This window comes from Melospiza melodia, unplaced genomic scaffold, assembly GCF_035770615.1.
Source record: "Melospiza melodia melodia isolate bMelMel2 unplaced genomic scaffold, bMelMel2.pri scaffold_18, whole genome shotgun sequence".
NCBI lineage: Eukaryota > Metazoa > Chordata > Aves > Passeriformes > Passerellidae > Melospiza > Melospiza melodia.
The window spans coordinates 2,589,685-2,604,778 of record NW_026948525.1 but is presented as its reverse complement, the minus strand read 5'-3'; the positions used below and the strand labels follow the sequence as shown (position 1 = coordinate 2,604,778).

Below are 15,094 nucleotides of genomic sequence, written 5' to 3'. Positions count from 1 at the left end.
CGAAACTGGTACTTGTCCTCCAAAATTCCTACATTCAAGGGTTTTTTCTCCCAGACAAGATCTCCCAGTACAGACAGGTCGTGCTGGCCTTGGCTTCTGGTTGTTGCCTGAATTCTGCCCTGAAACACTGGGGCTCTGCCCTTTCCATCCTAAGGGAAAAGAACCATCCTTCTTCTCCAGGTGCCTGTGGTCGAAATTGGGATTCCAACTTCAAAAGTCCTATATCAAATGATTGCTCCTACACAAAAGCTGCCATTACAGAAAGGTCTGGCTGGCCTTGGTCTCTGGTGCCTGCAGTTCATCAGCTCCTGAAGCACTGGGGTTCTGTGCTTTCCTTCCTATGGAAAAGAATCTTCTTATTCCTCAACGGCCAAAATTGCTACTCCTCCTAAAATATTCACGATATGAAGGGTTTCTCCCAGACAAAACCTGCCAGCTCTCTCTGGCACTGTGGGCTCGGATGGCCACCTGTCATCTACTCCGGAAACACTGGGGCTCTCTGCCTTCCTTGTGATGGAAATAGAACAGTCTCCTTGTCCAGGGGCCAGGGCCAAATTTGAGATTTGGCCCCTAAATTTCATATATCCAAGGATAGGTCCCAATCAAAAGCTGCCAGGAGAGATGAGTTTGGCTGGCTTGGCCTCCCAGTGGCTGCTTCTCATCTACCATCAAACCCTGGGGCTCTCTGCTTTCCTTCAGATGGAAAAGAAATGGCCTTTTCATCAAGGGACCAGTGGCCAAAACTTGTATTCTAACTCCCAAATTATGTGTATCCAAGGATTTCTCTCAGGCACAAGCTGCAATTCCAGAAAGGTCTGGCTCACCTTGGCCCTTGGTGGCTGCTGCTCATCTGCCCCTGAAACACTGGGCCTCAGCTTTCCTTCCAATGGAAGAGAATCGTTGTTCACATCAAAGTGCCCATGGGCAAAACTGAAATTCGGCCTAAAAAATTCTATTTATCCAAGGATTGCTCCAAGGCAAAAGTAGCCAGGACACACAGGTCTGACTGGTGTTGTCCTGAGGTGATTTTCTTAGACTATGAGCAGAATGTTTTCATTTGCCAATACCTTGGACAGGGCCCAGATATCTCCCAAGGTGGGGTTTGGAGGCCTCAAGCACATGAGCACTCTACAGGGACAGAGGAGCTCTGTGCTCAGTTGGGTGGGGACTGAGGACAGCAGAGGTGAGCCCTGGAAGGGACTGAATGGTGGTTTCAGAGGTGGTGGATCTTTTTTCCATAGTAGAGAACAGACAGAGAAAGAAAGAATTAATGCAAAGGAGAGATAGGGAGGGCCAGACAGGACCCAAAGAGAAAGGAATTTCCCTCTCAGAGCAGGACTGTGGTGCAACATGGCCCCCAGAAGGAGTCTGGGTCATCCCTAGGCTTTGTGTGGGCAGGCAGGGGCAGGCAGGAGGCAGAGCTGTCAGCTAAGGAAAGACCCAGCCAGGTGGGGCAGCCGGGGAATGCCGACAGCCTGCAGGGACAGAGGTGCAGGGCAGGGACACCGCGGGACAGCAGGAGGCAGAGATGTCAGCTAAGGAAGGACCCAGCCAGGTGGGGTAGCCGGGGAATGCCGACAGCCTGCAGGGACAGAGGCACAGGGCAGGGACACCGTGGGACAGCCTGGGCTGCACAGGGCACAGGGATGGGCAGCAGCTGCAAGACAGCCCTGCCAGAGCCAACTTGGGCAGCACTGTGGCCATGGCTGCTGGCCCTGGGCCTGAGGCCACGAGGGGACAAGTGACCCTTGCAGGGCTGGGGCCTCATTGCCTCCTTGTCCCTGCTCAGCAGCCTGGCAGGGGCTGCCCCATGGTCCTGCCCTTGGCATTGCACATCCCCACATGCCAGTGCCCATCCCGGGAAGAGCCCTGAGCAAGGAGGGAGGGACAGGATCTGCCTGGCCAGGGACTGGGGCTCAGGCCTTGGCCCTTGGCATTCCTCAAACACATCCAGCTTTGCTCAGCACCAGAGACACCTTTGCTTTCTTTGTGCCCAGGTGCCATCACTGCCTCCAGTGTTCTGCTCTAACCGGAACTAACCAGGGACACTTTCTCAGTCATGTCCCTCAGTGGGAACCATAACAACTTCAAGAAACTTCAGACTTTCAATTTAAGTTTGAGTTCTTGAGAAGTTTTTTGAACACTCTCTCAGGGACTGAGTTTGATGTAAACAACACCAAAGCCCCAGAGGCTCATTAAAGTCCTTGTGCTCTGTCTGTGCTGCTGAGTTGGGCTGGGCTCCTGGCACAGAAGCAGCTCCTGGCAAACCAAGAAGACCTTCAAAAAGACATTTCTCCTGAGGAGCAGCTCCTCTCCCAGCCCAGCAGGGCTGGGGCACTGCCGGTAGCCACCCTGGGCACAGCACAGAGGCACAGAGAGCTTCAATCAGTCAGGGCTGGGAAGTGCTGAGAAGTGCCTGGGGTAGAATCACTGCCAGCATTTGCCGCAGGAACCTCTGGCTGAAGGACAATGAAGCTGCAGCTCCTGGAGTGATCTCCTAAAGCTGGAACATCCCAAAGCCTACAGACTCTGTGAGTAAAACTCTGAATATTTCTGGTTCAGGGGAGGTGAAATGCTCATGAAGCTTTGACATGCTGAGGAATGCTAGTCAGTCATAAAATATTTCCAATACAAGGATTTCATTAAAAATTAGGACATTTCCAAAGACTTCGGATTCCTAATATTGGAGAATGGCAGGGAGTGGGGGGATTAATATTCAAGATTGATTATGAATTATAATTACAAAATTTTAAAAGTTTCTGAGACATTGGAACTGTTATTTTTGTGTTCTGTAGATTCACAGATCCCTAATGTACTTTCAGCCACTCTGCCCATGAACAGCACCAGCATCCCCTTTGCTGAACCCATCAGGCTCAGTCTGAGCTGTCCTTTGTCCCATCTGCAAACAGAACCTGGCCCCAGGCAGTGCCCTGAAAACAAGCAGGGTTCTGTAGGGCCAAGGAGAGTGCACAGAGATTTGGGGTCTGTGAGTGCTGGCAGGGAGAGATCAGGCACTGGGAAACACCTGCTGGAGGGAAATCTGCAGGAAGCAGAGAGAAGATCAGGCAATGAGAGAAAAAACCCAGCAATGCTGTGGCAGGGAGAGTTTAGAGATGCCCACAGGATCCCCTCCAGTGCAGCCCCTCTCTCTGAACAAGCCCCCTCCCTCCTGTGCCCCAGCCAAGCCTCTGCCCTCATGGCCGGGGCTCCAAGGCATGCAGCCCCTCCTGTGCAGGCAGAGCTGCAGCAGAGCTGTGGGGCAGCTCTGCAGACCCGGGCTCAGTTCCCTCTGCAGAGCACAGGGCTGGGAGCAGCTGCCTGGCCCTGGGGGCTCTGGAGGGGGCACAGCTGGCTCAGGGTGACGCTGTCCCCAGTGCCTGGCTCTGGGCAATGCTGTCAGTGCAGCCAGGGAAGGAGCTGCATCTCCCTTCATCCAATGCCATCATAGGGACACCTGGAATCTCCCTGAGATTTCAGTCCAAGCTTTGAGCTTCCCTCCAGGATACAAACCTGTCTGTAGCATCTCTGTGTTATCTAAAAGCCCCACAGTGAGACACAGAAGGTCTATGATGAGAAAATACTTTTGGGTTGGTGAAATGAGCCCTGTCCTGGGTACAAATGTGGGGCTGAGACCTTGAGAAGGGGATGGACATTTGGTGAACTGTGGGGATCCATCTGCTGTCAGCAATGTCAGGATGGTTTTTAAGGGAAACATGGGAGGGTGATCATCCTCTGTCTGGGAAAGGTGAAAGCTTAGAGAATCCTGAAACAGGACAGGGTGACAGACATCCTCCCCTTCTTCTCCACTCACCACCTTGCCTCAGAGAACTCACTGTTCTCCCTGAGGGCAGCAGAAATGCAGAGAGTTTCTGACATCCAAAAATAGTCAGCAGGGGAGATGAAGAAAAGCTGTAAATAACACTAGTACATTTTAAGAGACTTTACCATTCCTGTTCTCTGGCAGTGGGAGGGCAGATGCTGACAGGGCTGTCTGTGTTAACAGAGATTCAAAGAAGAACAAAAGGACAGGTCCCTGTGCCCCTCCTATGTCTGCACAGCAAGGCTGAACTATAAAAACCTCTGTGTGCACCTACCCTAAACCTGAAGTCCCACTCAGGCAGCACCAGCCAGGGCTCCAAACTTGGAGCTGAAGAAAAATCTTCTGGAAATTGAAAAGGGTGTCAGAGTGTTACAGGAGAAGGGTTTGTGGAAAAAGGCTTTGATTTTGCTGGAAGAAGTTTCTCCTAACCGGTCACTGACTTTTCTCCATGAACAGCTCCCAATAGCCAGAGAAATCAAATGTCCAACAGCAGCTCCATCAGCCACTTCCTCCTGCTGGCATTGGCAGACACGCGGCAGCTGCAGCTCCTGCACTTCTGCCTCTTGCTGGGCATCTCCCTGGCTGCCCTCCTGGGCAACGGCCTCATCATCAGCGCCGTAGCCTGCGGCCACCACCTGCACACACCCATGTTCTTCTTCCTACTCAACCTGGCCCTCAGCGACCTGGGTATGATCTGCACCACTGTCCCCAAAGCCATGCACAATTCCCTCTGGGACACCAGGAACATCTCCTACTCAGGATGTGCTGCTCAGCTCTTCTTCTTTATGTTCTTTATCTCAGCAGAGCTTTCCCTCCTGACCATCATGTGCTACGACCGCTACGTGTCCATCTGCAAACCCCTGCACTACGGGACCCTCCTGGGCAGCAGAGCTTGTGCCCACATGGCAGCAGCTGCCTGGACCAGTGCCTTTCTCTACTCACTGCTGCACACAGCCAATACATTTTCCCTGCCCCTGTGCCATGGCAATGCCCTGGACCAGTTCTTCTGTGAAATCCCCCAGATCCTCAAGCTCTCCTGCTCCAAATCCTACCTCAGGGAACTTGGGCTTCTTGCTCTAAGTGTCTGTGTAGCCTCAAGCTGCTTTGTGTTCATTGTTTTCTCCTATGTGCAGATCTTCAGGGCTGTGCTGAGGATCCCCTCTGAGCAGGGACGGCACAAAGCCTTTTCCACCTGCCTCCCTCACCTGGCTGTTGTCTCCCTGTTTCTCAGCACTGGCTTTTTTGCCTACCTGAAGCCCCCCTCCATCTCCTCCCCATCCCTTGATCTGGCCCTGTCAGTTCTGTATTCGGTGGTGCCTCCAGCCCTGAATCCCCTCATCTACAGCCTGAGAAACCAGGAGCTCAAGGCTGCAGTGTGGAGATTGGTGACTGGACTATATCAGAAACATTAAACTGCTTGCCAATTTCTGCAAATCACTTGAAATCAATGTAATCTTTCATTGTTCTTCTTGCGTATGGTGGTTGGTTTATTATTCTCATTCTTTTTTTATTTTTAGTATTGTCCAAATGAAGTGCTACTGGTTTTGCCATTTCTCATTTCATTTCTCTCCACCTTTGCTGTGGCCCCAGATTGTGTCAATGAGGAGCTGTGCTCTCAGTGGCTCTAAAGGAAGTAAAGGATCTCCAAGCAAAGTTTTAACCAGAGTTCCCCCTCTTGTTGCCTTCTCTGGAGCTGCAGCAGCAATGTCTGTGTGCAGAGCTGGGGGCAGATCAGTGCTGGCACAGCAGCTGTGCCCAGCAGCAGCAGCTCTTGGTGTTGCCAGTGCTGCTGCCATGGCCTTGCCCCACTGCCCTGGTGGCCCTGGTGTTGCTGTAGGGCCTGAGTGCTCTCAGGGCTGGGCACAGCCCTGGGGGTGGCAGTGCCGGGACTGCAGCAGGGACAGCCCATGGGCACTGCTGGGGCAGCGCTGACACCTCAGGCCAGGGCCTAGGGGCTCCAGGCTCCTTGCCCAGGCTCTCTCAAGGACACAGCCAGGCCAATGCTCAGCACAGAAAAGCCCCGTGAGCAGCCCCAGGCTGGCCGTGGGCAGGCTGGGGGCAAACAACATGGCTGGGGCTCTGCAAGGGCCCTGGGGGAGATGGGAAGGAGCAGCAGAGCAGGGGCTGATCCATCCCCAGTGCGCTGGACAGCCCAGGGCAGCATCCCAGAGCGTCCTGATGGAGCTGCCAACAACATCTCCCCTCTGCAGCCCTGGTCTCTCCCCCAGCTCACACAGGTGCCCCATCCTTGCAGGCACAGACACAGCAGCACTGGCTCAGCAGCCCCTGTTTGCATTGCACAGAGCAGGGGGAGCACCCCCATGCTGTTGGTGTGGGGACATGAACCTGAGGGAGCACAAATGCCATCAGCCCCTGGGGCCAGCAAGGGCTGGGGACACCAGGGAAACCACTCAGCTTTGTCCTGGCCTCTGCAGTCAGCCAGAAAGTTTGTTCCCATCTGCTGGGAGTTTCCTGTCCCACTGCAGGCACTGTTGCTCAGAGCCAGGGCTGCCTGGCAGCCACTCCCAAACTGCCCCGAGCATTTCCCTGCCTTCACCTTTGCTTTCCTTCCTCTTTCCTGATCCAGATTTCTTCCTATTGCCCATCCCTGTTCCCTCCCCTCCAAGGAGCCCATCCCTGTTTGCCCTTTCCTCTCTGGCCCCACTCCCCATTGCAGTTCCTGACTTCGCACCATGGGAACGTCCCTTGGGCAGCAGGATCATCCTACAAGTGCTGCAGGAATTGTCTGCAGGCTCCTGCAGTGCCTGGTGCTGCTCCCTTGCCAGAGGCACCCCAGGCCAGGGGGGCACATCTGGGCTGCTGTGTCTGGCTCTGGGGCTCCCTGTTCTGGGCAATGAGGAGGAGCTGCAGAGGCTCTGCAGGACTGACAGGATGGGCTTTGGGGCTGCCAGGAAAAGCTGAGGCACCTGGGCTGCTGGAGCTCCTGAAAAGGAGGCCCTGGGCTCATGCTGCAACTTCTCCAAGGGTGTTTCCAGAGGATCCCAGAATCAGCAATGTTGGAAAAGACCTCGGAGATCATCAATCCAATCTTTCCCCTGCCACTGCCTTGTGTCTTCTGAACCTCCTCTTCTCCAGGAAAGACAACCCCAGCTCCCTCAGCTGTGCTCCAGACCCCTCCCAGCATTGTGTCCCTTCTCTGGACACCCTCCAGCCCCTCCATGTCCTTCCTAAATTGGGGGCACCAGAACTGCAAACAGCACTTGAGGTGCTGCCCAAGCAGTGCTGAGCACAGGGGAACAATCCCTGTCCTGCTCCTGCTGGCTGCATCATTCCTGATCCAGGCCAGGACCCATTGGCCTTCTTGGCCACCTGGGCACACTGCTGGCTCCTGTCCAGCCTGCTGTCCATCAGTCCCTGCAGGTCCCTTTCTGCCTGGCTGCTGTCCAGCCACTCTGTCCCCAGCCTGTATTGCTGCAGGGTTTACTGTGGCCAAAGTGCAGGACCCAGCACTTGGACTTGTTAAACCTCACCTTGTTGGGTTTGGCCCCTGCCTCCATCCTGTCCAGGAGCCCTGCTCCCAGCATGAGCCCAGTTGTCGCCCCTGTGTGCTTCCAGTTTCCTTGTCACTCCCAGGATGATCCTGCTCACTTCCCCTCACTCCTGGCAGGATCCCTCTTCTTCCCAGTATGAGCCCAGGCACTCCCAGCCATTCCTCATTATGATGCAATTTGTACCCAACATGGTCCCATTTGCGCCCAGTTGCTCCCACTTTCATCCAGTGTGTTCCCCATTCTCCCAGTTGCCCCTAGTATAGTCCCAGAAACTCCCAGTATGATCCCAGTCACACCCAGCATGCTCCTAGTCACTGCCACTTCCTCCCAGTGGCTTTCAGCCTAATTTCACTTGCTCACAGCCACTCCCAGTCAATCCCAGTATGATTCCAGTCACCCTCATTTTGATCCCAGTCTCAGCCAACATGGACCCAGCTGCTCCCACTGTGATCCCAGTATGATCCCAGCTGCTGCCAGAATAGTCCCAGTTGTTCCCAGTTCCTCCCAGTGTGATCCCAGTTGTCCCTCGAATAGTCCCAGTCCCTCTCAGCATGGTCCCACTCACTGCCAGTTGCCCCCAGCATGGTCCCAGCTGTTTGCAGTGTGGTTCCAGTCCACCCAGTATGGTCACAGACACTCCCAGTATATCCCAGTGTGCGCAGTAATGTTCTGGTTAGCTCAGAATGATCCCTGTCTTTCCCAGTTCCTCCCAGTTTCTTCCAGTATGATTTCAGTTTCTGGCAGTTTCCTGAAGTAAGGTCTTAGTTGCTCCCAATATGATCCCAGTTATAGTCTCAGTCCCCTCAGCATGGTTTCAGTACCTTCCAAATGATCCCAGTTGCTCCCACTGTGCCACATTTTCCTCCCAGCATGGGCCCAGTAGCTCCCAGTAACCCCCAGTCAGGATCCATTCTCATCTGCAGTAATCTCAGTGGTTCCCAGGATGATCCCAGTTGCACCCAGTCACTCCCAGTATGGTTACAGCCACCCCCAGTATGATCCCAGTCTCTCCTAGTATGTCCACATTTTCCTCCCAGCATGGTCCCAGTAGCTCCCAGTACCCCCCAGTCAGGATCCATTCTCATCTGCTGTAATCTCAATGGTTCCCAGGATGATCCCAGTTGCACCCAGTCACTCCCAGTATGGTTACAACCACCCCCAGTATGATCCCAGTCACTCCCAGTATGGTTACAACCACCCCCAGTATGATCCCAGTCCATCCCAGATCCTCCCAGTATGATTCCAGTCATGCCCAGAGTGACTCCCTGTCACTCCCAGTGTGAGTCCAGTTGCTCCCAGTCACCTCCAGCATGGTTCCAGTCACAGCCAACACCTTTCCAGTCACTCCCAGTTTGGTTCCAGTATGAATCCAGCCACTCTCAGATACTCCCAGTACTATTCCTGTCAATCCCAGTATGATGGCAGTCAGTTCCAGTATCACCCCAGCATGGGCACAGCTGCTCCCATTATCATCCAGTATAGTTCCAGTTGCTCCCATTTACCCCAGTGTGGTTTCAGTCTCTCCCAGTGTATCCCAGTTGCTCCCACTATGTTCTCAGTCAGTCCCAGTTGTCCTCAGTTGCTTCCAGCCTGATCCCAGTTGCTCACAGCCACTCCCAGTCACCCTCAGTGCAGTCCCAGTTGCTCCAAGTAAGATCCAGTATGATCCCAATCAATCCCAGCATGGGCCCAGCCTCTTCCACTGTGATCCCACTAGGACCCCAGTTGCCCCCAGCATGGTTCCAGTTGCTCCCTGTTCCTCCCAGTGTGATCCTATTTGCCCCCAGTATGGTCCCAGTCACTCCCGATATGATCCCAGTTCCTCCCAGCATGGTGCAAGTCATGCCCAGTTGCCCCCAGTGTAGACCCAGTCACTCCCACTCACTCCCAGTTTCTCCCAGTTTGTGGTCCCAGTTCTCCCCAGCACGGTCCCCATTGTTCCCAGTGTGTTCCCAGTCATCCCCAGTGTGATTACAGACACTCCCAGTATACACCAGTTGCCCTCAGCATGTCCGTGGTCATTCCCAGACACTCCCAGTGATCCCAGTAAGGTGCTTGTTACTCCAGTATGATCCCAGTCACACCCAGTATATCCCAGTTGCCTCCAGCATGCATCCAGTCATTCTCAGTTCCTCCAGTTTGCTTGTAGCATGATCCCAGTTTCTCTCAGTTGCTCCCAGTAACCCAAAGTGTGATCTCGGTTTCTCCCTTTCAACACCAATATGAGCCCAGTAAGCTCCAGTAGGATCCTTGTCACATGCCAGCAGTCACAGTGTGGTCCCAGTATAATCCCAGTAACTTCCAATCACTCCCAGTATGGTCCCAGTTGCCTCCAGCTAGATCAACACAGTCAGTCCCAGTATGATGCCATTTGTTCCCAGCGTGTTCCCAGTTGTTCCCAGTTGCTCCCAGTCCCCCCCAGTATGGAGGATGATGTGCAGGGTGTGTTCCCAGTCACTCTCAGACTCTCCCAGTATTAGTCCAGTCCTTCCCAGTACGATCCAGAGATGACCCCAGTGTGTTCCCAGTCCCTGCCAGTATGAACCAGTTGTGCTCCACATGGTTACAGTTGCTCCCTTTCACCCTCACTTTTGTTCCAGTCACTCCCAGTCTCTCCCAGTGTACCCCAGTTCCTTCCAGCATAGTCCAGGTCACTCCCAGTTCTTTTCAGCATGATCCCAGTTGCTCCCAACCACTCCCAGTCAGCCTCAGTGTAGTCGCACTCCCTGCCAGTGAGTCCAATCCCGGTCATCACTAGCATGATCCCAGTTCATCTCAGTATGAGCCCAGTTGCTTCCAAACACCCCCAGCATGCACCCAGCGACTCCCAGTTCCTCCCAGTTGCTCCTTGCATGATCCCAGTTGCTCACAGCTGCTCCTGGTCACCCTAGCATAATCACACTCATTCCCAGTATATCCCAGAATGATCCCAGTCTCTCTCAGTGTGATTATAGTCTCCCCAGGCATGGGCCCAGCTGCTCCCAGTATGATCTCAGTACAAACCAGTCCCTCCCAGTGATTCCACTCCCCACCCGTCTCTGTGTTTCCCCCTCCTGGATCTCCCAAGAGGAGACCCAAAGGCTGGCAGTCCCAAGCAGGGTCCCCAGCAAGGCCCAGTTTGGATGTGCAGGCCCCAGTTTGCCCAGTTTGCCTCTCCTTTTGCCCAGGCCGGGTTCCCCCCACCCAGGGTTGTGAGGGGTTTTGTGTGTTGGCAGAGCTGCATGTTATGGAGAGAATTTAGGTGGGTCTTGGGGAAGATGGAAAGGGGTTTTGTGATTTTTGGGGACATTTATGTTGCAGGGAGTGGTTGGGGATGTCCTAGCCTGGAGCTGTGGGGTGGTTGGAGGGGTGCAGGAGTGGCTATGGGGTTGGGAGGGGGTTTTTGGGTGGTCGTGATCCCCCAGAACCCCAAAGCTGCCACCAGACCCCACCCCACAAAATACTGCCAGCAGTCAGGGGCTCCATGTTGGGGTTCATCCTCCTGGTGCTGCAGGAGAAGGTGAGGGGGGGGTCCCCAGGGACTGTGCGTGCCCAGAGCGTGTGTGATCCCCCCATCCCAGTGTCACCCCCTTGTCCCTCCCCACAGGGCTCCTGCCCCAGCTCCTGCTCCCCTAGAGGGAATTTGGGGAGGGGGCAGAGGGGCTGAGCAGCCCCTGCCAGGGGATGACCTTGGCCCAGCCCCTTTGTTCAGCACCAGGCTGGGCTCAGGGCTGGAGGACGAAGAGGCCGATGGGAAGCAGATCCTGCAGCTGCGACAGTGCTTGGGGTCAGGGCAAGGTCCTGCCCTGCACATCTGGCTCAGGTGTGACCCTGCCCCGGCAAGGGAGCAGGACATTCCCATCCCCATGGATCAGGGCTGGGAGCAGCACTTGGAGCACAGACATGGAAATACTGGGAGTGACTGGAAGCACACTGAGGGCTACTGGGAACAATTGAGAATGATGGGTGCATACTGGGGGCAACTGGGGTGACTGGGAATGAATGAGGTCATCCTGGGGGCAACTGGAATCATACTGGGGCAACTGGAGTGATTGGGAATGAGCATGCTGGGGGCAACTGGGATATACTGGTAGTGTCTGGAACAATACTGGACGGGACAACACTGGGAACAGCTGGGACCACGTTGAGGGGGAAACTGGGAGCCACTGGGAGTGACTGTGTCAATACTGGGGGTGACTGAGATCTTATTGGCAGTGACTGGGACTATACTGGGGCAAGTGGGTGCAACTGGGATCATATTGGGAGGAATTTGGGAGCAACTGGAACCATGGTGGAGGCAACTGGAACAATACAGATGGGGACTAGAATCCCACTGGGAGTGAGTAGGAGCATGCTGAGGGCAGTTTACAGTGTGTTGGGAACTCCTGGGATACACTGGGAGCAACTGGAACCGTACTGAGACTGACTGGAATCATGCTGGAATCAACTGGGAGGAAGTGGGAGTGACTGGGAGCATGCTGGGGACAACTGGGATATACTGGGAGAGACTGGGAGTCACTGGGATCATACTGGGACTGACTGGAACCCCGGCAATGGCCTGGGCTGGGTGATGTGGTGCCTCAGGGAGCGCAGGGAGCACTGTGACACTGCGGAGCCTGATGGAACCAAGGGGACATGGTGACACTCGGGGCCTGCCCTGGCCGTGGGGTGTTTTGGGAGCCCTGGGGTGCCCAGGGCAGCAGAGCAGAGCCCCTGGCTCAGGGGCAGCAGCTCCCCAGGACACCCTGGGCGGGCGGGCAGCACGGGATGCCCAGGGAGAAGAGGAAGCCAAGGCCCAGCGACCCAAGGGCACCACCGGCTGAGGGATGGGGCAGGAGGGAGAGACCCATGCTGGGATGGGGATGAGGCTGCCCAGCACTGAACCAAGGTTGTGTGACATCACAGGGGCCGTGTGACATCATAAGGGCCATGTGACATCACAGGGGGCTGTGTAACAGGTCACAGATGGCTGTGTGACATCAGTCACAGATGGGGAGTGACATCACAGGGTGTGTGTGTCATCACACGGAGGTGAATGACATCACAGGGGCTGTGTGAGATCACTGGGGAGGTCACTGCCCCAGCCCCCCTCACAGTTCCCCCCAGAGCAGTCCAACGCTGCTCATGCACAGCGGGGTCCCCTGTCCCCCCGGGTCCCCCCACACCCCTTGCCGCAGCCTCTCCCAGAGGATGTTCCACGAGATCGACCCCAGAGCCTGACACAGGTACGGGGGCAGGGGCCATGGGGCTGGCACAGGGGGCAGGGATCCCCCAGCAGCATCCCCGTGTCCCCCAGGGCCAGAGCCTGGGCCAGGGCTCCTTCACCCTGTTACGAATGAGGCCTTGAGAGTGCTGAAAAAATCCCCAGCAAGGGATCAGCAAAAACCAGATTTAATATTAAGGGACAGCAGCACAAAGTTCCTTGACAAGAGTCACTCTGCTCCTGACTGGACACTTCAGGCACACCAAGGAAACAAAGAAACAGCAAAACCAAACAAAATCCAGGCAATCAAACCAGAAATCAACCAAGAACTGTCCCTGTGTGTGTGTGTGTGTGTGTGTGTGTGTGTGTGTGTGTGTGTGTGTGTGACACAAGGACAGTGAGGGCAAGGATGAAAGGAATATGGCCCAAAAGCTTAACAGAGCTCAAACTTAACAGGACTTAATTTATACCTTAACCTTAACTGATACCTTCAATTTCACAATTTAGCAAAAACCAGCATTTAGCAGGATTTAATCTTAGTTGTAACCTATGACTTTGCAATTTAACAGAGGATTCACATTTAACAGTATTTAACTCAGCTTTTAACTTATATTAAACATAACAACTTGGGAAACAACAACTCTTAGCAGTGTTTAACTTCACTTAGACCTTGTGACTTAACCTTACCTACAGGCAATGTAGGTAAGGTTAAGTCATCCTGGCACCGCCCTTGGCATAAACAGCTTTCTTTGCCAGTGTGAGAACAGGGATGTTGTGCCACTGAGAGAACAGAAACAGTTCCCAGAGCTGCTCCTTCAGAAGCCAGGAGCTGGTTGGGCAGCAGCAGTGGCTGGAGCAGACAGTGTTTGTGATGAGCTGCAGAGGAGCTGAGCCGAGGGGCTGTTGGCCAAGGCCCAGGCCCAAGGAGCATTTCTCAGCTGGCAGGGCGGCCTGAGAAGGGGACAGGGGGAATGCAGCAGCACAGGGCCCATGGAACCAAGGGACCCTTGTGACACTGTGGGGCCACATGGAACCAAGGGGCCATTGTGACACTGTAGGGCACCATGGCACCAGGGAAACCATTGTGACTCTGAGGGATCATGGAGACCATTGTGACACTATGAGGCCCCATGAAATAAACAAGGCATTGTGACACTGTGAGGCCTCATGGCACCAGTGAGACCATTGTGACGCTGGGGGGTCCCTACAGCACCAAGAGGACCATTGTGATACTGTGGGGCCTTGTGAAACCAAGAGACCTTTGTGACACTGCAGGGATGCATGGAACCAAAGCTCCAGGGTGACACAGAGGGGCCTCCAGTCATCAGTGGCCCATTGGGACACTGTGGAGCCAAAGGAGACCATTGTGACACTGCAAACCTTCAGAATCCAAAGGTCCATTGTGACATTGCAGGGCTCATGGAACAGAGGAGTCACGTGACATTGTGGGGCCTGTGGAACCACGGAGACCATTGTGACACTGCAAGGGCTCGTGGAATTTTTGGGACCATTGTCACACTACAGGGCCTTATGAACCTTGCAGCCACTGTGACGCTGTGATACCCCATTGAACCATGAGTCCATTGTGACACTGCAGGTCTTCTTGTAATCAACGGCATCATTGTGACACTATGGGGCCCCATAAAACCAAGGGAACACAGAACAGGTTTGGATGGTTTAGCCTCCCATATACTGCCTGAGCAGTCCAGCTGACCTTGGCATGTTGAGGGTCTCTCCTCATCTGCTGCTGAAACACTGGGGCTCTGTACTTTACTTCCTATGGAAAAGAACTGTCCTTCTGCTACAGGCACCCATGGCCAGAATTGGAATTTCACCTCCAAATTTCCTTATATCCAGTGGTTGTTCACATAGGAATATTGCCAGGACAAGATTGGCTGGCAATGGTTTCATGGGGCTCACCTCCCCTCTATCCACAAAATACTGGGCAAGGCTTTCTGCTTACCTTCCCATGCAAGAGAACTGTCCTGCTTTCTCCAGGTAACCCTGGCCAAGATTGGGGTTCCACTTTCAAAATTTCCTAAATCCAAAGACTGTTCCCAGACAAAATCTGCCATTCCTGACAAGTCTGGCTGGCCTTGGCCCAGTGAGTATCTCACTTGCCTTCCAAATACTGGGGTTCTGTGCTTCTCTTCCTATGGAAAAGAACTGTCCACCTTGGCCAGGTGCCCATGGCCAAATTTGGGTTCCAGCTCCAAGAGTGCCTATTGTGACAGACTGGGGGAGATTGTTGGCTAGAAAAATTTCATGTGTGGGAGAGGAAGGGGCAGGTCCAGCCTTACCCTGCCCTGGAACCCCAGCCCTGCCCTGCCCTGGAACCCCAATTCCCCCAGAGCCTCTATCCCAGCCCAGCAGTGTCTGCCAGGCCCTGGCACACCACAGGCAATGCTCCACAGCCACCTCTGGAGCCCCAGCCCAGCTCCTGAGGGACCAAATGAGCCCAATTCCCAGCTGAGGGAAGGGCCCAGGGAGACAAAGGGGTATTGAAGGCTGACCACAAGGCAAGCACACATCTTGACCATATCTCCCCTTGGAATTTCCATCTGAACAACATTGGAATCT

At 54.4% G+C, this 15,094-nt stretch overlaps 2 protein-coding genes across 2 annotated transcripts in view; both read left to right on the top strand.

The window, feature by feature from the left end:
* Window positions 1-4,362: 4,362 nt before the first annotated feature.
* Window positions 4,363-4,677, top strand: LOC134433453 (olfactory receptor 14I1-like; the record flags this gene model as incomplete). Its single annotated transcript, XM_063182305.1, has 1 exon — window positions 4,363-4,677. A coding segment is annotated over one exon (315 nt), but the record flags the coding sequence as incomplete, so codon positions are not given.
* Window positions 4,678-4,680: 3 nt separating this feature from the next.
* LOC134433330 (olfactory receptor 14J1-like) overlaps window positions 4,681-15,094 on the top strand; it is a gene marked incomplete at its 5' end in the record, with an annotated part of 36,551 nt that continues 26,137 nt past the window's right edge. The window contains one exon of the mRNA XM_063182189.1: window positions 4,681-5,142. Within this exon, the coding sequence (XP_063038259.1) occupies window positions 4,681-5,142 (462 nt within the window). The remainder of the gene's footprint in view (window positions 5,143-15,094) is intronic.